Below are 27704 nucleotides of genomic sequence, written 5' to 3' on the forward strand. Positions count from 1 at the left end.
TTGGATGTTTCAGCTGTGAAATGTAGACCTAAATTTCAAACACTCCAGACTTTGGGGTTCTAGGGCAGATTTGCCTTTAATATGTTGGAGTTAGTCCTGCAACCATCTACAGAAGTCAATCTTGTGTTGAAAGGATCATTGGGATCAATATATGCTCTAGTAAGTCCTGCTTTGCCTCTTCTGTATTTGATTTTTTTCTATTTACTTGAGAACAGTGATCCATGCTACATTCAGGATTAACATCATATAAATACAGGAACTGAACTACAGTTCTGTGGGAAAGTTTCTAGTAGAGTACAAAAATGCAAGAACTTAATCAAAATAAACCATTATCATAACCATCAGCACATAAGAAGACAGAGGGGCTGGAATATAGAATGAAAATGAAGTAGTGCAGTACTGGTATATTTAGCTGTAAACAGCCATTTTAATGCTTCGTGGGGATTAATGGTTCTGTTGGAAAACTATGCCATACTTGGCATGCCCCTATTTATGTTGGGCATTAAATTATGCTTTAGTCCAAGCATTCTAAGCCAAGATGGAAACAAAATCAATCAGCCAAGTTTAACATGCTAAAGTCGTTCAGATATGAAGGTGATGAGTGCGGTCTAGAAATAGATAGAAAAACGAAAAGATGAAATAGAGAACAGAAAATATGCAGGCACACCAAACGTTTGTGTAGCTGAATCATTTGCCCACAAATATCAAGTTGTATCACAGTGCAAGTTTTTCATTAATCTCTTCTTACAGTGACCCATGTTAGATTCCAACTATTCATAGAATATCAGGGTTGGAAGGGACCTCAGGAGGTCATCTAGTCCAACCCCCTTCTCAAAGCAGGACCAATCCCTAGCTAGATTTTTTTGCCCCAGATCCCTAAATGGCCCCCACAAGAATTGAACCCTGGGTTTAGCAGGCCAATGCTCAAACCACTGTGCTATCCCTCCCCCTGGAAGAGCTTGTGCTTGCACCAGGATATCAGATAAAGCTAGGGTAACTTAGGCACTTTACAAGAACTGAAAAAATAGATGCTTTGAAAATGTCAAAGTTGAACCCCTTTATGTTAAATATAGGTGAAAAGAATCCATCTTCCCTTCTGACTTTAGGAACTCCTTATATTACCAAATCTTCAATCCTTTAGGAAGAGCATAACTGTAGCAACCAGCACGGAACACGGAGGGAGGAGAACATGTTGCAGGAGTGAAGGAGGCACCAGGAAGCGAGCCTGTCTGCATATAACTAGAATGTTAGCCGCAGTTACAGTAGCTCTGTAAATAGTTTACTTACGTAGCCAGTGTAGGTTTACAAGCATGAAATCCTTTCATGTTATTATACAGTCTGCAGTACATGAAACAGTAACACTTCTCTCAAAGCTTTAGTCCCCATACATTCTGCTTGATTCTGTAATATACAGTCATTTCCTCTCCAAAAATTTACATCCTCCTGAAAGTACTCGTTGTTTGAGTTCACGTTTGTAAAAATGATGCAAAAATCTTTGATTAATGGAACTTCAAATAACCGAAAGGGTGAATTAAGGCCAGAGTCAGACTCAGGCGGTGGTTATTGGACACACTTCACCACTTACACCTTCGGACCACAGCAAGTGCACCCCTTCAGGTCCTGGGCCTCTCACCATCACCTGGCTCCAGGTAAAATCTCACAACCTTCCCACATAGTACAAGAGGACTGCCACCCAGGGCCTGGGCTAACAGTGATTACTGCAGCAGACTTGGCTTAGGCTTAGACCTTGCAGTTCTCGGTGAGAGCAATGACAGTGGTTAATTTACAGACCAGACCACCTCCTTAAAGCATAGCCTTAGAACAAAAGCCTTGAAGAGAAAACATCCAAACAGACTGAATGCGTGGCTAACTTTCCCCCAAGGACTACCATTCCCTGAGTCTGGGAAGGCCCACCTCTTTTTGACTCTCTCCACAGAGAATCTCTGTCAAGCTGTCTCCCTAGAAGCTTCTGACAAGTGAGGACATTCCTTCCCACCTGGAAGCACTTAACTCTTTAGTGTTTTTGATCTCCAGGCTCCTAGCCTGGCTAAACAAGCTTGCATCTTCTTTGAAGACTGGATCCTTGAAGCCAACAGCTTACTCCACTGCCTTTCACATTTGTGCTGGGGGGATCCTTTCCTTACCTAGATCTAGTTGTGTTGCTTTCCTGTCTGCTTTTCCCACAGCCCCTATGAAGTTAGCTCAACAGTCCTATAGGAAATTCCAATAAGCTATCAGAGTTAACTTTACCTCACTGACCATATCACTTACAATATTGACACCATTATTACATATCAGTATTCAGAGATAGCAGCTTCTACCCATCACAGGCTGGTCAATAGGAGTGACAGCACCAATAACTATAGCACTGACACTAAAAACATTATGAAATACAGTAAGTCACAGGACTGGAACTTAAACCCACAACCATCTCCATTAACCAGGGTTAAGGTAACTCTGGAATTCTAATCTTGGCAAGAAGCTTTCAAACTTGATTGTCTACAGCTAAGCCCCTGCATTCATGTTCAGGCACCAACATGGGGCTTGATTTTCAGATGCATTAAGATTCTGCAGCTCAGTAATGGAGCCAGGGAGAGCTGTGAGTGCTTAGCACCTCTGAAAATCAGACCACTTACTATAGGGATTCAAATAATGGAGTTAGATTCCTCATTCTAGCCATAACCCCTCTGGCTGTTTGTCCAATCTGAAAATGAGAATATCTGCTTTATATACATGGCACAATGAGCCTTGACTAAGGTACTGTACAGCATTTTGGAATATTGAGCACTAGAATGTACCATTAAGAGTATCGGCTGCACATTTACTTTCATTCCTGCAATATCTCAGAGTCCTGATAGCAATGAATAGTAATAGAACCATTTTATATCAGGATAGTACCCACAGGTCCCAACCAGGATAAAGGCCCTATTCTACAGGCACTGAACAAACAGGTGGACAATCCTTCCCTAAATGTCCAACATATGACATTGATGCATCACACTCCAACATGAATGGAAGCTTTGTCATGGCACAAGGCAGACTCCTAAAGCAATATGGAAAGAAAACCAGATTAGATTTAGTATATTTGCTGGTTCCATGGTAGTGCATATAATGCTTCCATCTTAAGTGGGACTCTCAAATGAGGTGTTCATGAAAAGGCTTTTTAAAAAATTGATTTAACAGCAATAAGCACAAAAGGGCCCTAGTGATCCTCACTGTGGGTCCTACAATAAGAGCAATAGTATAATCCAATTTTACTCTATGCATCCGAAGAAGTGAGGTTTTTACTCACGAAAGCTTATGCCCAAATAAGTCTGTTAGTCTTTAATGTGCCACCAGACTCCTTGCAATTTTAAGGGTTTGGATATTAGTAGTGGGTTCTGCTTTGTTAATGATTAACAGATAATACTCTAGAAATAAATTGAAGTGGTTTTCCTTTGTAGCTCACCAATCTCTTGTATATTAGTTGCATGCGATGTTTTATTACTTAACTAAAAAGGCTCAGATCCCACAGTGATGAGCCATATAAGTACCTGGATAGATTTTCAGTTCATAGTTTCTCATAGTTTTAATGGATCATACAGATTTATACACCCAGCTTTACAATCCCATCTGAAGTACAGTGTATTCCATGAAGACAAGTTGTATTCTGATATAGATATAATTTTCCTCTACCATTAAATAAACGTATGTGATGAAGTAACAACTAAGGCCATAAGATTCTCTCAACTGTGAGTCAAGATTTTTATGTCTTAGCTAGCATCAAATGAAACTTTTGTTGCAAAAAGCGGAACACACAAGATAGTATTAAACTGGGTCCTCTGAAACCATTTCTACAGATAAGCTGAAAAGTCAGAATGCAGCAAACCAGTCTTCTTCACATGGCATTGGGGTTTGGTTGACACCTTTTGCTGCTTTACAGTATGTGAAATCTATTCCTGCACTGCTCTGAGTAAATAGTGCTGAATTAAATACTAACACAGAATGCATAACAAAATCTGTAGTTTAAGCATAAAAATAAGTTGACAAAGGCCTGCCAGTTACAGCCTTATATATTGTATTTAAAAATTTTTTTCAAGAGACTAATTTTTCATGATTATCCTTTTATAGGCTGCCATATTAAACGAACGTCTAAAACAAAAACTAAAATACTTGGTGTCAACTTCTAATTATCACACTTTCTTCTTTTGGAAACTAGCCCCAAAGTAGGTTATATGTGGAGTCCAGTAGATAAGAGAAATCCCATTCTCCAAGTAAAGCACGATCTCAATATGAAGATAATGTGCTTCAGATTACTAAAACTGCATTACCAGCACTAAGTTTTCCAACTGCTGGGATAGAACAAATGGCAAGGAACAATATATACAGTAAATACAATATCTGTTGCAAGCAGGATATTGTCATTACAAGAAAATTAACCTGATTCATTAAAGCCATTCCCTATCTGACATGCAAACTGAATGCTGATGTTTGTCAGTCATTCACTTTGCTTAAAAAAAAAAAAAAAAAAAAAAAAAGTTCAGGGCCTAGATCGGTTTCTTTCAGTGTTGTAGAAGTTACAAGCAAATGGTGTAGTTAATGGTTAGGATGAGTCTCTTGTTCTGATCTTTTTAGTTTGTCTATTAGATTCATGCTGCAGCTCTTTTCTTTTCTTCTTCTGCTGCTGCTGTAGTCTTTCCTCTTTCTTTTGTAGATAAATAGCCATGTTGTCGAATGAGGCCTTGTAAAGACTGCTGTAGCAACTTTCTGTCCCAACAGAACCTGTGGCAGAAAAAACAAGACAATGTGGATGCTTTGAGCACTATTCCCAACTACTTCTTGCACTGAAATTTTAAACAAAATATTCCTGACTCCTGCACTATAATTCTAGATATCTTAATGCACAACATTTTTATTCTGTTTAAATGTGGTTAGGCACTCACAAGTATCACTACTACACCCATACATACCAAGGCCAAGATTTTTAACAACAGCCTAAAGTTAGAATTTGAAATCCATACTTAGGCCTCCCTGACTTTTCAAGAGTACTGAACACCCAACAGCTCAACTGACATCAATGAGAGTCAAGGAGTATATAAAAATTCTAACTCTCGGCTTCTATTCTTGAAAATCTTGGTCTTGGTAATATCACTAAAGACCCCCTTGGAGTGCATTAAAGAATCTGAATTATTCCACAATGCTCAAACACTGCACAGGCTCCAGTTAGAGTACTGTGTTTAGTTTGGTATTCCCTGCATTTAAAAAAAACAAACACACACAAAAACACACATTAGAAAATTCAGACAGGACATTATGAAATAAGCATACACAAACTTCCCAGCACCGATCCCTGCAAGTTCTGCCACTCCTTTGTGAGCCTATTATAATACATCCTTAAAGATTCTGTTTAAATGTACTCAAGAGCATGACGCATCTGTCATTCCTGTAAAATGCCTGAACAGTCAAGGAAGATAATTGGAAAGTTACTCTGGGGAGTATAGACTAAAACTGACAGATTAGAGTTATTGTGTTTCTAGAAGCAGTTAGTGGGGGTGGTCTAATTCCCATCTGGGATTCCTTTTCCCCCTACCATCCCTTCTCCCACCTAAAAAAAAATCCTTAACCGTAAGTAAAAGGAGAAACAGACAGGTGTGGGCAGGAAGAAGAGGGACATTGTTTACTTACTAATCAAGCTACATATCAATTGTAATTTCCACCGGACTGGACTATGTTAAGGGTTTGCAGATTCTCTTTTTAGGGGCAATAGTTTATTCAACTGAAGGTTTAAGTATTCAATTTCTGCTTCTATAATCTTAGGTTACAAGAGGTCTTACAGATTCCATGATCACCAGCTGTCTAAGGGAGGAAGCAACACAAGCAATCTCATTGTTTTATCAAGTAGGGTAAGTACCTTTTTTCATAATCTGTAAAAGCACTAATTACACAGCTGAAATAGGTGCTCATCAACTGAGCCTCCTCTCGCTAATTAGCTATAATAATCCCTATGCTCTGAATAGTCCTCCTTTCCCAGCTGCAGATACCCAGGGACTATTATAATACATTATGGTAATTAGCTACGCTGGAAAGTAACTCTCAGAATTGACTTGTTTTCCACTATAGTTCTGTATTATTCAGTCTCACTCGGGACCCTGCTTTTAAATGGGTCTACCTTGAAACATCTGAGCTGTGTAAAATACAGGCATTACAAACACATTCCCTTCTAATGGATGCAGAAATCTACCTTCAAAGGTAGATTTTAACAGAAATGGCATACAGAAAATACTCCCTAGATTAGATATTAAAGGTATTAAATTTAATTTTCCAACAACTGTGCCAAATTACATGGCTGATAATTTTTCTGCATATATAATGGCCCTCCAAGGATGGAAGTTAGGGTTTCTTTTCCTTTTTTTAAAACAAGTTTCATAACATCCTAGCATGAGGCCTCAATCATGCACAGAGTTAAGCCACACCTGTCTGTGTAGCAAGGCATCCATTGACTCCTACCCCACCCACCCTTGGTGATTCTAATTAAGTTTGTTTTAAAATGCCTGGTTCCTGCAGGCTAATTAAAAAGGCATTTTTCTAGAAAAACCAAGGGCAAAAGCCATAAACAAAACCTCCACCAAAATAGATGCTTAATATTTTCATTTTCAGGTATAGCACAGAGTGGTAGAGCAAGCTTCCCTGTACTGTCGTCTCAAAGTGCTTCAACTTAGACATGCAGGGGCTGCCTTTAAGCTCCCAACTTGAGTGTAGACATATCCTAAGTGATTTGTCCAGAGCCAGAAGGAGAGCCATGAACAGAACTCTGATCAGACTCCTTCCCTTGTGCTTTCACCCCGTAATACATTCCCTGGCCCTTTTGACGAAGTTGCTCACCTTCGAACATTGTCCAGTTGTCATGCAGGTATTTTGACATTTTCATTAATCCTCTGTCATCAGCAACAGGCTGAGAAAGGAAAGAACACCTATTCACTACGCTCCTAAGCAGCAATCATAAAAAGCACATTACACGGACCAGCACAATGAGAAATGCAAAGCCTCAACTGAGTACCATGAAGAAAGGGAGATTTAACAGAACACCTTTCCTTCCCACAAACTCATCACTGAAGCCTGGCATGGGGTCACCATGTTCTACCTAAGGCAGCTTGGAAAACAGAGCTTGCCAAGGATCTGAAGGAAAAATGGGAATCAATTTTCTAGAAGTCAATGAGGTAAAGAAATAGCTTGGGGAAGAGGTGAACCAAGAAGACTCTCATGAAACAAATTTAAAATGAAAACTTTCCAACTACATCCCACTACTCTTAGATTTACAAGGGTGATGAACTTATTGTCTGGAAATCTAACAGCTACCATAGGGAATCTGATAGCTCACATTTCAGCTTTGGTGACTCAGTTCTCAATGGAACGATAACAGATACTAACAACAGGGCCACCACTGTTTGTCTCCTCACAGAGGTTCCTTTTGAGATAGGTACAGAAAAGGGTGGGCAGGGTGCATTTTTCTCCATGCTTTATTTTCTTTTTAGCTCCCCCTTCTTGAAGGCCACTAACAGAATCTATACCCTACCACCAAAAGTACTTTAGCAATGGAGTTAGCACATGTCTCACTGGGATGGATTGAGGTGAGGCAGTTTTCCTGGGCTGCAGCACTAGGTCAGTGTGTCACGCTCTTCAGTGTGGAAGCTGACACTCGTCCTGTAGAGTCAGTTGGCTGCTGGGACAAGGTTAGGGTGATAGGCTACGACCAAGAAACTAGTACAGCTGCTCAGCTTACTAGTAGGACTGACTTCAGTCAGGCAGCTCCTCCTGCTGCTCCCATTTGAAATCCCCCCTCCCAGCAAGCCTTCATCACCAGCCAGTTAGGAGGGAAGTAGTTTTTCAAAACCACAGAGGAGTGGGAGCTCTCACTGGGATTTTGGGAGGAGGGGGAGCTGTATTCCCCTATGCTCCCTTTTAGTTTAACCACTGGGTTAGGGTAAGATGATGATGTGGGGAGCTGCAGAGGGCCCCCCACCCAGAAAAAAAGTCTGAGAAGGGACAAATTTGAGAGGAGTGTACGGGGTATTTTTTTTTTTAGTTGAGTGACATTTGTGCTTAAGAGCAGAGATGCTAGTTTAAACCAGGTTTAAGGCTGCCAACCATTGTGCAGGTACCTCAATCCTGACCCGTCTAGGTCAGACCTGGCTATCTCCTGAGCGGAGACTGCGAGTCATGCTAAATTCTGTGTTTTGCACAAATGAGGGAAGTAGGATGAGCCCATCTCTGATCATATCCAGATCTGACCTTAGCTCAGAGCTATAATGCACTAAAGCAATTGTGCCATTTAATTTTCATTCAATTATTCTGCCTTTTGCTGAGGGGACTGGAGCAGACACAAGATATTGGCAATTGTATCAGAGTACATCTAACCTGCCAATGTCCATCCACAGGCCGGTAGAGTAGAAGTGATGCTTCTTCGTCTTCCTGCAGTATCCACAGCCCACCTGTTTCCTCAAATGCAATGTCCCAGCCTTTATGCTTCAAAGAGATTTGGTGTCTGTAATTTAACAGCTGGGTAGCAGCATCAAACTGGAAGACGTAAACTGTGGGAATGCTTTAAACAGAAATAAAATGGAATTACCATTATCACACCTGCCTAGGGTGACCACTTGTACACAGTAAATTGCATCTACTCACTCCAAAATTAGTACCGGAGCAAAATCAGCAGCATTTCAAGTATAACTGACTCCCCAACACTGAAAACTACTTATTTACAACCCCAGGGGCCAAGGTAAATTGCAGATACTGGAGAATTTAATATTTCTTTCCACATGTTACACTGAAGAAAAATCATTCTGAACGGTTTTCCCCAAGGTTAGACTATTTTAAAAGGAAGGTTAACAAAAATAATAAGCCACATTCTCCTAAAGACTATTTTTGCATAATCAGATGCATTGTTTCACAGTGCAATTTATCTTAGAGTTCACAGCTTGAAGGGTAATTAAAGAGCATCAGCAAAAATAAAACAGGGTAAGGGGAGTAAGGGGTTGCAGGGGAGAGAGCATGCACCTAAAGAGGGCCAAGAAAATGGGCTCTGCACTGGGGCTGGTGTGCACTGGGAAGGCCCAATATCTATTCCCCTGCATCCAGGATCTCAACCTACAAAGCTTCCTGAGACTTGTTAAGCCAGCAGCAGGTGTTTCAGGTCAGTTCATAGGAACAAGGCTCCCCCGCTGGCAAACAAGAGGTTCCCCAAAGGGAGAAAGTGCCTCCCTGGTGGAGCTCCCAGCTTCACAGCACAGGCAACTTAGGATGCTGTTCTCCTTCTCACCATACCCAAGCCTGTGTGTCAAGATGGAACTCATTTTGCTAAGCTTAACAGGTCACAACAGCCTGGGAGCTGGGTTCATCAGCAACTCCCTGGCCCCACTACTCACTAGTACTCTGCTGCATGGCAGAGCCCATATCCTTGGGCCCAATGGGCAGCACAGCCCCCTAGCTGTGGGTCTGAATGCTGTTTTACACTGGTATCTCTGCTGACTTATAGGTCAGGAGTCAATGTAGCACTGTAAAGACTGGACTCAGACCCAAAGACCCTGGCCTTTGCGAGCTGTTCCACTGTGCCCTGAACTCAAGAGGAGCTAGATCAGTGGCTCTCAAACTTTTTTTTTTTTTTTTTAAACTGGTGACCCCTCTCACATAGCAAGCCTCTGAGTGTGACCCCCCCCCTTATAAATTAAAAACACTTTATATATTTAACCCATTATAAATGCTGGAGGCAAAGCAAGGTTTGGGGTGGAGGCTGACAGCTCGCAACCCCCCATGTAATAACCTTGCGACCTCCTGAGGGGTCCCAACCCCCAGTTTGAGAACCCCTGAGCTAGAGCATATAAGGACTTTATAAAACACTGCAAGAGTTTACTAAACCAAGCAATGTTCGAGCTACTTCTGTTTGAATTGACACTAAGGGCTCTCACAATCTTCATGCTAAATCCACTGACATACCCATGATTAAACCCATCCTTTAAGAGTCCATAACAGGACAGCCACTTTAAATTCAGAGAAAGTCAAACTCCCAGCAATGGATGTCTCACAGTCCCCTGCCCTTTCTTGAAATAGCTATAATTTTAGCAATCGTTCCCCTTTATTCTTACCAGTCACATAAAATGGCAATGTAATTTCCTTGACAACAATAGGCTATTCTCGACACGGCGTATTTCTGACAGGAAGTAAAAAACACGTAATTATAACCTTAAACACTTAGGGGGGAAAATTAGGTTTAATTTAGGCACTTAATCTATGGAACTTAATGGGGATCTCCATTTTAAAGAATAATTTAGTCAAGTTTAAGGGAATATCTTGACAGTAGTCCTTTCCCCCCAAAATATATCACATTTTTCCCTTCTGTACCCTCCCTCCCCAAATGGTCAGCGCAACTATCTGAATAATTTAACCAGACATGAAGTCAGCACAGAGCCTACTGAGAGACCCACAGCGAACAAACAAGCAGGTGCAGCCTAAAGGAGAGGACAGCATTATTTTAGCCTTTAAGGGCTGTGAATTATAGGGGAAATATTCACATATTTTAAGTGTCCTTAGCCAGAATGCCACACTATTGGTTTATAGGTTACATACAACAGGAAGATGGTGGCCACCAGGTCTGGTGTAAAAAGTGAATGCAATGATGTGTAGCCAATGTTTTTGTAAAGTGATCTCAATTTCACCCTTTGATAAATCGGCTTCCAGTAGGACGTGTGCTGTAAAAAGGAAGGTGAGTTGGGAAGGGGGGGAAAAATGGCTCATTTCAGCAGAAGAGCTAATAACCAAGGAAGGAGGTAGCTTTACTGGACAAAGCTATTAAATTCCTTTGCTGGAAATATTGTACTTCCCGCCCCAAAACTACTGAATATACTGCCTGTGGAGCACAGCATTAAGGTTGATTTGAGGGTGGATAGCAATGAAGAACCTGTTCTATAATTAAAAAAAAAACAAAAAAAAACCCTGCAAGAATTCTGCCTGTTTTTTTTTTTGTTTTTTGTTTTTAAAAAAAACACCCATGACTGCAAAGGCAAAAACTTCCTCTTATGTATTTTTAAAAGCCCTGGAGATGTCATCTCTGGAAGGAATAGTTTCCCTAGTCAGAGGAGAGGGAATAGCTCAGCTCCAGCAGAACAGGGAAATTATTCCAATCTTTCCTTTGCTATGCTGGCAACATTTTAAAAGGGGCTTTTGAGCACCTCTGCTGGCACAACACTGGGTGAATGGTCAGTCCCTAATTAACCATGGCTGAGAGCTCAATTCAGGAGCAACTACAGGGTTCCTACTTCTTGAGCTGGCTATTTGGAGTGCAAGCAGTGTCCCGGGAATAATATTTGGACATGTAATCTGGGGAGGAAGCAAGGGCTGCATTGCTTTTCAACATCCTGGATAGCGAGTGTAATGCAAGATGATAACCCCTCTTGCCCAAAGAACCGGATTCATATAGGTTTGGTTTATAAGCCACAAGCTACAAAAATATAGAGGCACAAACAGGAGGAAAAAAGGTTACACCGTGGCCTCCATCCAGATCTACACCCCACTAGTGGTATAAAATATCTTAATTACAGAGAAGGAAAGAATGCATTGTGCAATATCTCTACGCTGAAAATAAAAACCAGGCAGCATATACTTCCCTCCTCTAATTATCTGTTTGAACATGAGGGGAACATTTTCTAAAGGTCACTATCAACAGAGAAATAAATTTCAGAGCACTTGAGAACAGATGGGATTGGTCTGTTGCTACTCTGCAGAAACAATTATTCCATGTTTACAGATGGGATCCAGTCTTTCTATACAATTCATGGATACTAAATCACTCAAGGTTTAAGATATCGAAGGAGGTGAGGGTGAAGGATGAGAGAGCTATTGCAGCTACCAAGAATAGCTCCACAGTTGGGTAAATAGAACTATTTACATTGTGATTTTGTAGAAATGATGGCTTCCCTTGTTGACAAACAGCAGCAGTGGGCTCTCTAGACATTTAAAGAACAAAGTTGTATTCTGTATCTCCTACAGCACCAACTCCTGTCAGACAATTTGTGGCATAAGTGATGCTAACAGACAGGATAGGCAGGGTACACTTTGTATGTAGATACAGAAGGGACACGGGTATTAAATGCCCAGCAGCACAGTTCAACTCTTAAATTGTCAGTTTGACGGGGTTTTTTTAATGGATGTGAAATGAGATCTAGTAACTTATTTAATTGTGGAATAAAATACAAGCACTCAAATATTTTTTTCATTAGGCAAGCCCATGGGACCACTAAACCTAGTAAAAAGATAATGCTAACAAAACAATTCATGGTAAACAGGTGTCACTCTTTTAACTTCAGCCAGCCATCACCTTAAAATTAACTGTTGACATTCTGTTAGAAGCAGTGACCCTGTGAAACATACTAGAAGTATCTGGACAGAAATTGCACAATTTCTGTTTTGACCTTTAGAGAAGCAGATCAGATCAGGTGAACATTTGGACTTCTAAGGTTATCTAGTCCATGTCCACACTACTGTGGGATTTGTTCCCTATCATCAGGTAAAATGACTACTCCTGAGACCAGCTCTACATCACTTCAGCACAACTATATATTTCCCCAAGACAAATCTATTTGGCCTGATGGATGGTGAAAAATTAATTCTTGTGCTCATGTGTACTGTCATTACAATGAAGCATGATTATAATAAAAATACAAAAATCAAGTCACTCGTCTCAGAAGCGTCAGTGAACTCACAGTGAGCAAATAGCAAAAATCATAAAATGCCAGATGAAGCAGCAGAAAAAACAAGAACATCCCATCTGATCTCTCTTGTAATCAAAGCCATTGGTAGCTAATGCACTAGCTAAAGTCTGCAAAGTGCTGACAGGAAAAGCAGACTAAAGAATAAAGCAAGATTAAGCGAGACCATTCCTTTACACAATACAATGAAGTGTGGCTCAAAGATTGTCACTATCCTCTGAAGCTGTTGCCTCCATGTGACAGGGAAATACCACAGCTGGCAAAGTTACAGCAGTGACTTCTTCACTATTTCTGACACTAAGTGCAATGTCAAACTTCTGAAGCATGGGCTCTCTTCTGGTCCTCACTCATGGGCTAACACTAGAGAATAAATTCTCTACAAGACTGAATTGTTTGAATGTTGAGAATCTGCGGGTGAGGAATTTAATATCAGTGTATTCATTGATGGCCAACCACTCTCAAAAAGGTTTGGTATGCTAGCAATAGCGTGTATTGAAGGCTGTGATGTGCTACTGAGAGTAGGAGTCAAAAATTGATGTCTGGTTTGACCAGTATATTAGCATACATAATTAAAGCAACAATACAGCAGTATTTGAAACCACCAACTTTGAAAGCTAATTGACAGACTCCATCATCCCACAAGCATGGAGCCAATCCACGGCTAGCTTTTTAGAGGAGATGGAAAAAAAGGCTACTTCATTTGTGAGAATTTGTAATAAGCAGAGGTCTCTCAGATTCAAAAAGGAGCTCAACCTGAAGGGACGATGGCTTCCAAGAAACCCATCTGGATGTAGATACTGTTTATTTCTCCATGCAAGCGGTACAGTAGAATTGTAAAATAATGCTGGCTTGCAATGATATAGCTGACATGTTGCAGATAAGCTTTTGGGGGCTTTTTTCTTGGTGGGAAAGAAACTGAGAATAGATTCCTGGTACCATAATGAAATGTAAATACTCTCCATTCCAAGCTTCTCTCAGCCCATGAGGAGCAACTTACTCAAGTGACATCACAGGAGGTGACAGCAAGAGTGTTACATAATTCCTGAAAACTACCACTTAAAAAATAAACTAATTGTACTTTTTCACATTAGGTGTAGCAGTAAATGAGTTATAGACTTCAGGGTTGTATATATATAGTTCTGAAACACTGTTACTGTTCCTTCAAACTGAGTAAATAATTATACCAATCTACGGGAGAATGCATTAGTCCAACAACTGTCTCCAAGAGTTCCATTCATTAATATTTCATGACAGTTTAAAAACATCAAACTGCTAGTTCCTTACTGTGGAGGGAGGAAAAGAGCTTTCTAAGGTTTGTCGGAAATGAGACTCTGGATGCAACTAAAAGCAAATTCTAGGTTCAGAGCACTAGATTCTATGATACAGAGGACCAGCCTTAGGGGGCTTACCTATGGATTTGAGAAGGACTTGCATGCTATTCTCTGACACAGAAGAACTTGTTAAATAACCTTTCCACAACATTTAGATAGCACTTTTCAAATAAAGATCCCAAAGCTCTTGACAAGTTTTGGCCTCGTCCTACAGTCCTTCCACCTGCTCAGCTCCCAGTTAAGTAGATGGGAATGTACATGCAGGCCTATAGGATCAGGTCATACACAGACTGCTTAGAAAATGGCAAACCCTTTAAAGAGAGCCTAGCTCTCAGCTGTGGGGAGAGGGTGAAGAATACCTTCTCCAACTGAAACTATAGGGGACTATTAGCAACGCAGAATGGAATACTTCACTTGGATTCTAGCCTGGACACTGGGGTTAGCGTGCCCTAGGAGTAAAAGCCACAAGTGGCCAAATCCTCTCAAGTTTTATCTTAAAGTCACAATCTAGAAACCCATGTCTAACACTAGACTGGAACATTGACTGACCGAGGGTAAGTGTCACCTACCCCAGACTCATACGGAAGTAGATCAAACCCCTGTTGTCTCAATGAAAGGTAGAATAGCTAGACATTCACATAAAAAAAAAAAAAAAAAAAAACAACACTTCCAAGCAAAAGATGGCTTCCCACAGATATGCAACACATGGATGACTGAACAGGCTAAGTGATAGCTGGCTCAGATGCAATGCAGATGGCAAGGACAATACACTGCTACCTCGATATAACGTGACCCAATATAACATGAATTCGGATATAACGCGGTAAAGCAGTGCTCCGGGGGAGGGGCACTCCAATGGATCAAAGCAAGTTCAATATAACGCAGTTTCACCTATAACGCGGGAAGATTTTTTGGCTCCCGAGGACAGCGTTATATCGAGGTAGAGGTGTACTGTGTTGTTCCAGCTGCTAGTATGGAATAAATCATATGTGCAGGCAAGAATGGATACTACCAGATCCAACAGTTTTCAGTACAAATTAAAATATACTTCAGAGTTTCAATTCAGTAAGGTAATACCTCTCCTGGTAATTTGTTACAAAGATTTTGAAACTTTCTGCTCAAATGTAACTTTTGAGGATGTTAAAGCTATAATTTTACTAGTTTCAAAGTCGCTTTATGCTAGACTTTCAGTTTCACTAGATGTTTCTGCTTAATAATTTTAGGTTTAAGGGCAAGTTTTGTATACAACAGATAAACTGAAAGCTTCATCTTAATTTCAAAACACAAGTTTTGGGAGAATTGCAGAAAGTTCTGAAAATGCCACTCTGTATTTATAAAGAAGTGCCAGCAATTTGGTGCACAGAAAGCAGATGTTCTTGCTTGCAGTGCACTAACGGGCTGCAAGGACCCTACTACCATCCACTGAAAGTTTCAGAGTGTGCTTTGACCTACTGCATTTGCAAGTCAAAGCACACTATAGAACTTTTAGTGCACAGGGGCAGGGTCCACACAGACCGTTAGTGCACAGCAAACTAGAGTGCTGCAGATTTACAACCCAGCTTGCTGCACACTAAATTGCTGTGTGGACAAGCCCTTTAATGACTTAAACTGAACAGCATTTGTGCTCTTATGTTCCTAAATCCCACTCTTTATGAACTGTGGTTTCTAGAACTTAAACAGGATCTCCCACCCACTACCATAAAAGAGAGCTGGTTCCAGGGTGGATTTGATTTAAATCACTAGTCAGGAAGACTATCATGGATTTCTACATAAAAGTGCATTCTTGTTGGTTGTTATAACTTTAATACATATTCTTCACAACTCAGAGATAGAGGAGACCCAAACTGGGTCTCTTTTATGGCCTGCTGCCATTATAGGTTTTCCCTTCTTGTGAGAGAATGGTATGGCAGATCTCAAATCAATGAAGGCTACACTCAGGGTACATCTACACTACAGCGGGGAGTCGATTTAAGATACGCAAATTCAGCTACGTGAATAGCGTAGCTGAATTCGACGTATTGCAGTCGACTTACCCCGTTGTGAGGACGGCGGCAAAATCGACTTCTGCCGCTTTTTGTCGGCGGCGCTTACTACCACCTCTGCTGGTGGAGTTAGAGCGCCGATTCGGGGATCGATTGTCGCGTCCCGATCCCCGAGAGGTCGATTTCTACCCGCCAATTCAGGCGGGTAGTATAGACCAGACCTCAGAAAGACCTCAAGACTTCTGGAATATGCTGCTCAAACAGTTTCACTTTTGTTTCTACTGCCTGTCCCTCCCATCTCACATGTATCTCCAGACTTCTTCTCCTTGTTCAGATCTATTCCGCCCCCAATGATCTTCTATTCATTAAATTTTTTGAATCTTTTCACTTTTAGAGAGAAGTAAGGGATCGACTCTGTGTACACAAATTTGCAGAGGGACAATAGGGTTGAGGTCTGTTATTTCTCACCGCTATATATTATTTATTTAAAAACATTTTTGCTGTTAACAAGCATGTTATCTCTGGAGAGACAAATCCAGTGTCTGAACTGCAAAACTAAGCATCACTGATGATATCTTCTAGGCTGAGCACTGAGTCCCATTGGGTAGATAAAAGATTAAATCTAAATAATCTATACTGGAACCCCATGAGATTGGGTCCTTAATCCATGACCTATTAGAACTCATTTACAAAACTTTTCTTAAACATTACATGAATATATTGTTGCATATTATAGAATTAGAATTTATAATCCCTATTCCACTATGAGATATCTTTGAGCTATAGTGTACCTTAATTAACACTATCTTTAGATAAAATGTTTTCTGAGGAAAAAACCTATCTAAAAAATCCAATTTAAATAAAAAAATCCGCTTTTTTGATTTTTTTTTTTTTAAATCATGGATTTTTATCCATCCTGAGTGGTTCTAATACTAACCAGTAACAGAACCTGTTTTTAAGCCACAGGGTTCAGGAGTACAACGACAGCATGAGAACACACAACTCATCAAAAACCCATACCTTGTCATTTTTGGTTGCCTCAGTCTTATTCAAACTGTTTAGATGACAGCAGTGCACTTCTTTCCCACTTTTGTATTCCCAAAGCCTCAGAGTACAATCCTGAATAAATTCAAATGGACAGGTTGATTAACACAATCACTGGCACAGAGAAGCCAGTCATGGTCTTCAGAAGCTAAATCATACTTCTCCTCGAGATACTTCATGCATGAGATTCTAAACCCTCAAAGAAACTGGTTAAATGTTCTCAAATTGCAAATAGGGCATTTTAATGAATACATAATTCAGCCCATACTTCATGCATGAGATTCTAAACCCTCAAAGAAACTGGTTAAATGTTCTCAAATTGCAGATAGGACATTTTAATGAATGCATAATTCAGCTCAATTCTAAATTATTCAATCAAACAAAAGTTATTTTTCCTTTGTAGTGGAAATTAGGTTGCTGGATGAGTGGATTTTGAGTGTCTCGTAAATAGCACAACAGTAAATGTGCTACGCACTCACCATCTTAATGACACTCTTCTTAGGTTGCTCTTTTCCCTCACCCACCCTTCTACAGTACCCAAATCCTTTGGATTATAATTCAGTGAGGGATAAGACCCTCATTTAATTTAGTTATCTTTGAGATTAAACTCTGTTCTGGGACAGGTTTCAAAGTGGTAGCTGTTTTAAGTCTGTATCAGCAAAAACAACGAGGAGTCCCTGTGGCACCTTATGGACTAACAAATTTATTTGGGCAAAAGCTTTCGTGGGCTAAAACTCATTTCATCAGATGCATGGAGTGAAAAATACAGTAAGCAGTATATTATATATATATATATATATATATATATATATATATATACACACACACACACACCCACCCACCCCATACAGGAAAAGATGGAAGTTGCCTTACCAAGTGGAGGGTCAGTGCTAACGAGGCCAATTCAATTAAGGTGGACCTTGATTGCATTGCCCTTGTTAACACTACAAAAAGTAATTTTCCCTCTCTTGATATTCACCCCTTCTTGTCAACTGTTGAAAATAGGCCACTTCCATCTTAACTGAATTGGCCTCACTAGTACTGACCCCCCAAGTTGGTAAGGCAACTCCTATCTTTTCATGTGCTGTACTATATATACTGCTTACTGTATTTTTCACTCCATGCATCTGATGAAGTGGGTTTCAGCCCATGAAAGCTTATGCCCAAATAAATGTGTTAGTCTCTAAGGTGCCACAAGGACTCCTCATTGTTTCTGTTCTGGGAAAGATCACTGAAGTTGCCTCCCTACGAACGAAATAAAGCCGGGGACAGCACTAATACTGATATTGCTCAGAGAGATACTGTGTGGGAACAAAATACAGGACCTTTGGGCACGCAATAGGAAGAAATCAAATCAAAAGATACAACAGTTACCACAACATTACAGACTTCAGTTCTAGAATGTATTCTCCCCCATTGCCAAGTTCCATTAGTATTACTTAGACTGGAGGTTTGAGCTGCATACACATTAACAGAGAACATTGTTTCCCCTCTCTAAGAGGATTGGGGATCACCTCCAATTGTTCATTCTTTCTGGGTCTGGAGCTGTCATGTCGTGCTACTGATAAAACAACTCTTGCTCTACCTACAACCATATGACATACAATTCAGAAAGTCCTGCAAGGAGGAGAAGTTTGATTAAGACTTCAAACACGTCATCTTAAATACTCTAGATAAAAGTATCTGGGATTCTAGTGCTTATTAATTGTTAGAGGGACATTAACTGTCATGGCTGGCTGGTCCACCCAATGTTTAATCTACCTCAATTATTGAATAGTCCCTTGATAATTAATTTGTCAGTGCTTTGAAGCTAGAGTTAATCCTGAAGAACTGGTGAGGACTGTGTGATTTCTCCATCCCATAGAACTAGAAATGATGTGAAAAGCAAGAAGAATGCACAGATTAAGCTGATGCTACATCCTCACAGAAAGAAGCATTGAAACAAAGAAACCTTGAGTGCACAGAAGCGGAACACAAAAATACAGTACAGCTATTTTTTTAAATATCTCAAGAAACAAAAAGAAAAATAAGCAGACATAAGGAATCAGAAGTGGATAGGAAACAAAGGTGAGTCAGACTAAAAGTGGAGACCATTGGCAAGAAGAAAAAGGGTTGTAATATTGAAAATTAACAATATTTAAAATGCGATTATAAATTAACATTAAATTTAAACTAAAAATAGGCTTTCCATGTTCAATTGGACCTTCTAGATACTGTCATTTAGCACTTCAGAATGCTCGGTGCTCATCTTTGAATGTGATTCCTAATTAGAGTAGGAGATAGGGCCAGCTAATACGGAGACAGCTAACCATAATTGCGACCAAATTCAGATAGGCCAATATTTCTCCATCCCAAACCTCAGTACTACACTGAGATGAGTATTTCACTACATTTTAGGTCACTACACCGTTCACAGCATTCAGTAACTTGCAGAGCATTCCAGACATTTCTATGAATTAGTGGAGTTCCACTTTTAATTAAAAAACTGTTATGGTGAAAGTGCTCCCATCATTAGAAATTAGAAATGTCAATTTCAGTTCTTGTCTGGGGACTAAGAACTAAGTATGTTTTCCCTAATAAGCAACTGGCATTGCTGTAAACTGAGATTAAATCACCACTATCTTACTAACAATAGAAAGATCAAATCCAGAGTAGAATGCTGGTGGCAGTGGAACTGAAGTGCAAGTCTTCCACCGCTACAGAAACCAAATCCTTGCAAAACAAGCAGAAAACTGAAGTCTGACTCATAAGACTGACACTTTTTTCAAAGGATCAGAATACATACCCCAGAAGCTGATAGCATAAGATCTGGATGGTTTGGTATTACAAATATTCTGCTTACAAACCTAAAGGGAAAGAAGTTAAGAGTTCAACATTTATGTATAGTATCAGTGCAAACAGAGTACCAATAGAATAGTAGGAGCATATTTTAAGGGGTGGCGGGAAGCCGCAGCCAGCACATCCCTCAGCCTGTGCCACTTCCCACCGCCCCCATTGGCCCAGGACGGCAAACCACGGCCAGTGGGGACTGCAATCAGCCGAACCTGCCGCGTCAGCAGGTAAATAAACTGGCCCGGCCCGCCAGGGTGCTTACCCTGGCGAGCCGCGTGCCGAATGTTGCCAACCCCTGTTTTAAGGTTACATATATTTTAAGAAGGCAATAGAAAGTCATAAGTTACAGGGGAAAAAAAGATAGCTTTTCCCCCTCAAACTAACTGGCAGACAGAGATAGTATATTCATTTTATCGCTGTAATATTCCTAGAAAGATATTCCACATAATACAAGAAGTGCTTACTTTATTGTATTCTAGGAATTCTATTGACCCCCTTCTAACTGGGGAAGACAGTGCTGTTTGTGTGAATATGTTTTTAGTCATTTAGATCAGAATATGCACACAGAATTAGATTTACAAATATATTTGTATCATGCTCATGGATCAATTATAAATATAAAATTAAAAAACCCACATACATCAATATAGATTTTGTTTTTAATTAGTGAAGTCGGAGCATCAGCACATGAGGGTTCCCTCATAGCAGCTGGGGATCATCCAAGGCACCATCTACTCAGTTTTAGGGCAACCAAGCCATGTAACTATTTCTCCACTGTCCTTTCTAGGATTAGCTGCATCATTTGGGAATCTCAGTAACATTAAGGAGCTTATAATACTGCAACTTCCACCAGGATACCCCTTAGGGTCCTTATGAATCCACAAAGAACTTCCCAAGTTCCACACTAACCCAGGGGTCATGTGCACTAATGTAAAATGCTGCTGTCAATGCACTGCACAGGTTAGAACATATGTTTGAGTTTTGGTTTTGTGTTTTTAAAAGAGGGAATTCTTGCTTCTGAAAATAAACAATTTAAAGCCAATTAAAATATCAAGTGAATTTTGCTCGTTACAAAGCAGTAACTGCAGGTGCATGGAGGCATAATGCTGCAATTTCAATTACAAAAATATATTTAAATAAAAATATACACCATTCAAAAACAGGAGAACTCAAGTGAGAAATCCACTGAATCCCCAACTGATTATCATATTTAAATAATGAATTTTTAAAAGTGTTTGTGCCAATTGTATTAAGTGCCTTCCTATTGTGGAATTGTTAATGAGTTGTTTGTCCAGGCACCATAGCCCCCACTTACAGGCAATGTCTTTCTTGAACATCAAAACTCTTATTGTTCATTAAAGATACAACTGTTAATACAATAAGCAGAGATCAAACACAGCAATGTAAATACACAACAAAAGCCTTGAGTTCAAAGGCTATTTAAGATCTTTGACGTTAATTTAAAAATTATGCAGCTTCTAAAGAATGTCAAATCTATGCTGATAAATTCCCAACAGTCAAAAGTGATATTAATTAACATAAGATATTTAAATATCTTATTAATACTAATTTAACTATATTCTTAGCACTTTATTAAAACATTTCAGTAGTTAAATTAGACTGGGCTAAGGTGACTGCAGCGTATCCAATAGAGCACCACTCTCCAGATTCTCCTTTAACACCTGTTCCTGATGATGGGCGATGATACCTCATTACATATGAATGGGAAGAAGTGAAGAAAAACATCTGAAAACATGTGTGCCCCCAAGTAGCCCCAGAGTCAGACAAGCAGAAGCGTGTGTGTGGGCATGGCATTGTGCAATGCTATGTAGGAGCATTTCTCTGGTGCTCACTGTACTATGCCTATGAAGGCCAGAATAATGGAGAACCTCTATTGACCATCATGGAGAACGTATATTAATATCAAAACAAATCTAAATGGGAAGGCAGGGTGTTCTGCAGAAGGCTTTGATATACCACTGCAATTTCCTGCATTTCAGAAGGTTTTCCATAAAAATCTATTTAGGTATTTGTCTTCCCTCCTGACTGGAGAGGGGACACTGGGGCAGGGAGCACAAATGTTCCTGTAAGCTAGAGAAGGTGATAGGGGACTTCCAAATAGGGCACTTTCTCTTCCCCTATCTAATGCTACTGTTGCGACACCAATAGATAGCAAGGATTGGAGCCCTAAAATCTCTCCAACCAAGCACCACTTTCTTCTGCTGCTCTCCTCTTCAGGTACCCATGACAGGCAAGTCCCTAACCTCAACACTCAATGAGGAGATCAGGGAAAGGAAAGAGCACTCTCCCTTTGCTTTTAAACAGGGGAGAGGGAGCTGTGCTCCCTGTAATCTCCTTTACTTTGTGCTTCCCCCGTGATCTCCCTTGCTTCAAACCCTGCTTATATCCTCTTCTCCTCACAGTGAAGTCCCCCTATGTTCTGTCTCGCATACTGACTCAGTTATTAGTCATGGACCAGGACCCCACTGTGCTAGGTGCTGCATAAACACACAACAAAAAGATGGTCCTTGCCGCAAACTAAGTTATAACTGTATCCTGGACTAAAACAGAACAGCCCGGGGAGTTTCTTTAACCCAGAATCCAGTTATTGCTCCACAAACAGGAGCCACTCTCCTCTAGCCAGCCCTTAAATACAGTGGACAGCTCCACAAACTTACTCTCTGTGCCCAAGACAGAAAGATATGATGTTATGTGGCGCTCTAGTCAAACTGACTCGAATCTTCTCATCTCTGTCCGCAGTTAGGATATACTGGTCATCAGGACTCAGCGCCTGTTGGCACAAAATAAGCACACAGCACAGACAGCTCAGGATATCTTTTGATGTGCTGCTTTGTAACTAGTGATTAAGCAATAAATCCAAATACACTAGTTTCATGATTTTGAACGTATCGTGCAAGCAGAAAGCCACAATTTACATTTAGAACACAAGCCCCAAGCCTTTTTTGATAAGAAGTAAAGAAGCAGTAGCAGAAGGCAGGAATATTGTTGAGTTTACCAAAGCCAATAACCTCCAGAAGGAGCACAAAGGAAGCCTTGTTGTGTTTAAAAATGGACTAAGCACTAAAATATTGCAGTGCCACATTGACAGACTACACTGGATGACCTCACAAGTGAATTGCATCTCTAAGTTCTATGATTCCGTAATAAAAACAACAGCTAATAAAAATTACACTAACAGAAGATCTATTCACTGCATGCCCTCTGCAAACCGTTCTCCCTGCCTCTTGCGTTTGTATTCGGATAATAACTCAGAGGGAAAAAGATGCTGTTCTTCAGTCTAGCTTATACAAAGAAATGAGGGTTTTTTTTAAAGTCATATGAACTTGGCGTAGGAATAACATAGTCCTAAAACTTCTTTAAGGGAAAAGAAAAAGGTTGCGTGAAAACACAATTAATAAACATACATACCACATCCAAGAGCAGGGACAAGTGCCCAAGCTCAATCTTTCCAGCTTTTTGCGGTTCTGTTATTGAATAAGAATAGACATCACCAGACTTGTCTGCAACCAGAATCTTATCCTCTGCAGCTGTAATAATCAGAGACGTGCATCTTCTAACAACAGACCTGAAAGGAAAAAAACGGACATGATTAGAGCTATTCAGATATTTTGACATGGCCATTCAGTCCCTGTTTGGGGCAGGTATCTCTTCCTCTTGAGTCATAAGAGTACAGCATGGCCACCAACTCAGATTTCTTCTGATCAGAAAAAGTCAGTCCCTGCTGTGCATACAAGATCAGCTTCTGAGCATTCTTCAGCTGTTCACAACTCATTTTCTTCTCTCTCTTTTCACTATTCCTTTCCTACAGTACATGCTTTCACTGCAGTTGGCACTCACCAATTCACACCACCATAGTACTCGCACACTGCCACCACGTCAGTTTCAAGGTAAAAGCATCTTTAACCCACTATCCATGGTCCACTCCAGAAATGTCCCCCCAGGTCTCAGGTCTTTAGTCTTTACTTCTCTCTGAGCAGAAACCCAGGTCCCTCCTTTTTCCAGATCAGAGCTTTAGGCTGCAGTTCACTGCAATTCAACCCAGCAAACAGGTCTGACTGAGGCCAGGTCTACACTACTGTCTTATTTTGGTATAATTATATCACGCAGGGGTGTGAAAAATCCACACCCCTGAGTGCTGTAGTTATACCAACCTAACCCCCTATGTAGACAGCGTCTCCCACTGACATAGTTACTGCCTCTCGCGGAGGTGGATTTAACTACGCTAATGGGAGAAGCTCTCCCATTGGCATAGTAGCATCTTCACTACAGATAAGCTCTCAGTTCAGCCCCTGTGCTTTGCTTTCTCTCCAAGGGCTACGACCAGCATAAGCCAGCAGTGACCACACAGTTACTACATGCATACTACAAAACACCTACATGCGTACTAAAAACTTAGTTGAGATCATCCATCAGTCCTATGGAGACCCCACTAGGTTCCAGTCTAACTCTCAAGCAGATTCAGTCACCCTTTGGACCAAAGGTCATTTGAGTCAAAAAGAGGTCCCCTGAGTCTGTTTAAACTCAGCCTTTTATATAAAAAGACACTTTTTTCCCTCCTTGGGACTCTGATACCTGTTTGGAGGAATATACGCAAGCCACCCCAGAGGAAGGCACTTCTCTCCAGCTGTTTACAATCCAAGGGACAGCAGTAATCACTCCTTTCTATGCTACTACACCTCCCCTCCCCCCCACACACAGTTTTTAGTTACTGAAAAAGCTGTGGATACCCTCCCATGTGGAGTTGAATATAATTCTTTGCCCACCGTGATACACAGAACATTCATAAATTTAACATGATACGGTCCCCACAGATACTGAATGTGGTTGCAATATCTGCCACAGTATGATCAGAGACATAAGGTGGATGAGGTCATATTTTTGGACCAACTTCTGTTGGTGAAAGAGACAAGCTTTTGAGCTATCTTCTTCATGTCTGGGAAAGGTCTCCGAGTCACAGCTAAATAGAATAGTGGAATGGATTGTTTAAGGTAAGTAGTTAACACATATTGTAAGAGAACATCAAGGTGAAGTGGCTTGTTAACGCCTCTGCAGTCATAGGACTAAAAAAAAGGATTAGTGAGTTACAGATTGTTGTAATAATAAAGACATTGGATTTATGGTTTAAGACCATAATTTTTAGTGTCTACTAAAGATATTAAGCTCTCAAGCTCATCTTTTGAAAGCATTGTGCAGGTTTCCTTTGAGAATGAGGACTAAGAGGTCAAATACAGAGCGATCGTTTTGTGAAGTGTTCGCCTACAGGTGAAATGGTGTTTTTGTCTTATTTTTCTTTGATATTTCATTTGAGAGAAGAGAGATATGCGGGTGAAACCAAAGTAATTGTTATTGGGGCATTAAGTGCACTGGAATGACCATGTATGACTATTGTAATGCACGTGTATGAAGAGGCATAATGGAAGTTGCACGTGTAAACCTAATTTTGGCATTTCCTGACTTCCTTGTTTAACTATACAGGCTTAATGTTCTCCAAAGGGCTCTCACTAAACTGGGTGACTGGGCAACAAAATGGTAAATGAAATTCAATATTGATAAATGCAAAGTAATGCATATTGGAAAACACAATCCTAACTATACGTACAAAATGATGGGGTCTAAATTTGCTGTTACCCCTCAAGAAAGATCTTGGAGTCATCTTGCATAGTTCTCTGAAAACATCTGCTCACTGTGCAGCGGCAGTCAAAAAAGGCAGAACCAATAGGAACCAATAGGAAATGGATAGATAATAAGCGTAACTACCAAAATGCCACCATATAAATCCATGGTATGGCCACAACTTGAATATTGCCTGCAGTTCTGGTCACCCCATCTCAAAAGATATATATTAGAAATGAAAAGGTACAGATTAAAGGTATGGAACAGCTTCCATATGATGAGAGATTAAAAAGACTGGGACTATTCAAACCTGTCTCGTGCATCTTACTGCAAGAGGAAGCCCCTCTGATGTGAGCCTTGGGAACATCATAGCTAGATAAATTTGCATCATACCCAACTGTGTAGCTCTTAAGGTGCACAAAAGGGAGCAGACTCAGATGCACCTTACACACAGCAGCTTCCCTCATCCTTTTGCACCTTATGAGGTTCTTATAAAGATGTGCAGGAAATAAGACAAAGGCTTGGCTATGCACTTGTAGTACACTTAGTCACCAGGATTTGAGTTCAGAGTTTCCCTTGCAACAGCTGATATCAGCCACTTAAGGCAATACAGGATCACTAGTTTGTGATTATGATTAACGTGAAGATTTTATCATGGTTATTTTTAGTAAAAGTCACAAACAGGTTACGGGCAACAAAAATTCAGAGCCCATGACCTGTCCATTACTTTACTGAAAATAACCGGGGGGGGGGGGGGGGCGAGTAGGTAGGGGGAGTAATGGTGTCCCGGGGGTGTGTGGAAGAGAGGGGGAATGTCAGGCTGAGCCCCCTGCCATGGCCACACACAGCCCCTGCTCCAGAGCTGGCTACAGTTGCAAGACAGGGGTGCACGGTCCCAGCTGCAGCCCCCACAAAGCCTGGGAAGCCATAGGGCTGGAGCTGCAGGGTCCTAGTTTCATCCAGCCCCAGTTGCAGGCAGAGGCGCACAGTGCCACCTCCTCCTCCTGAAGCCCTAGAAGTCACGGAGGTCTGGTAAAGTCATGGAATCCGTGACCTCTAACTATATCGTAGCCTTAATTATGATTTTGTCAACTTTCATAAGGCAGATAAGATCATGGACAACCACCTGATAATTGACAGGTGAGTTTGAAAACAGATTTCACTCTTATTTTGCTTTAAAACTGTATTTATAATTTAATAATTCTTGCTGCTGCTATTATTTTTTATTTCCAGATCACTTTTCATCCAAATTGCTCAGTGCAATTGTGGATTAATTTATGCCTTAAGACTCCTGGGTAAATAAAGGACCTCACCCACCACTGAAATGCAACAATCCCTGGGGTGAAAAAGCATTATATAGAGCTTAATTCAATATATTCCACTGTCATTTTAGGACTTTTAAAGTAAGCTGTTTTTCACATCTTTATGGCTTATAAAATGCTACCAACTATGAATTCATTAGAGCTTTAGGATGCACCAGTACAGGAATAGGTTACTTTCTAGCTTGCTGACTCGCTGGATACTTTCTACAACATATGGGACTTTTTTTTTTGGCCCTGCCTTTATTGCTATGCAACAACAGAAGTTCTCGTGTATTCATGACTCTCCAGTAGGTGCCAGCATTGTATTAGGCTTGCTACATATCTTGCCACAAACAGCTGATATTGATTTCATCTCACACCAGAATGCGGAGCTCAAACTTATTTTAGAGTTATCTTCCCATGCAATGATTGTTGTTTTTTGGTATTCCCAGTTTCCTAATGGAAGAAAGTGATGTTACAGAATTCCTGGCAAAATCCACCTGGGTTCCAAGCTGACAGTCTAGCAGAAAACTGAAAATCCAGGAATTATCCTGTAAGCCTCAGAGTTAAAGACAACAAAAACAGGACAGAGGACAGTACTATTCCTTTGGGGCAGTGAGAAGAAGTGGATGCATGAGAAAACAGAGGTAAAATTCACGATAGTTCTGGCTAAAGTCGGCCTAGACTTGGGGTCTGACTGCATAAAACAGCAGCAATATTTCTATAGAATGGTTTTCATTCTCACCAGAGTTAAAGCAGAAACTCGAAAACAATGACAGGAGACAAGTAGGCTCTGTGGTGAGATTAATCAAAATTCACACAGTAAAATGTAATCTAAAACTG

At 40.5% G+C, this 27704-nt stretch overlaps 1 protein-coding gene and 1 long non-coding RNA gene across 4 annotated transcripts in view; one reads left to right on the forward strand and one right to left on the reverse strand.

Moving 5' to 3' along the window:
• LOC128823033 (uncharacterized) lies at window positions 1-27498 on the forward strand. Its single transcript, XR_008441635.1, has 3 exons — window positions 1-159; window positions 5797-5882; window positions 27314-27498. It is a non-coding gene; the product is annotated as an uncharacterized LOC128823033 (long non-coding RNA).
• WDR4 (WD repeat domain 4) overlaps window positions 3554-27704 on the reverse strand; it is a 30398-nt gene continuing 6247 nt past the window's right edge. For all 3 annotated transcript variants that reach the window (XM_054005042.1, XM_054005033.1, XM_054005052.1), the window contains exons 4-11: window positions 23356-23512; window positions 22605-22717; window positions 19880-19940; window positions 17071-17169; window positions 10119-10183; window positions 8395-8578; window positions 6862-6931; window positions 3554-4761 (exon numbers count right to left, since the gene is read on the reverse strand). In XM_054005042.1, the coding sequence (XP_053861017.1) occupies window positions 4583-4761; window positions 6862-6931; window positions 8395-8578; window positions 10119-10183; window positions 17071-17169; window positions 19880-19940; window positions 22605-22717; window positions 23356-23512 (928 nt within the window). In that variant the 3' untranslated portion in view covers window positions 3554-4582. The remainder of the gene's footprint in view (window positions 4762-6861; window positions 6932-8394; window positions 8579-10118; window positions 10184-17070; window positions 17170-19879; window positions 19941-22604; window positions 22718-23355; window positions 23513-27704) is intronic.

The sequence above is a fragment of the Malaclemys terrapin genome, chromosome 1 (genome assembly GCF_027887155.1).
Source record: "Malaclemys terrapin pileata isolate rMalTer1 chromosome 1, rMalTer1.hap1, whole genome shotgun sequence".
NCBI classification, from domain to species: domain Eukaryota; kingdom Metazoa; phylum Chordata; order Testudines; family Emydidae; genus Malaclemys; species Malaclemys terrapin.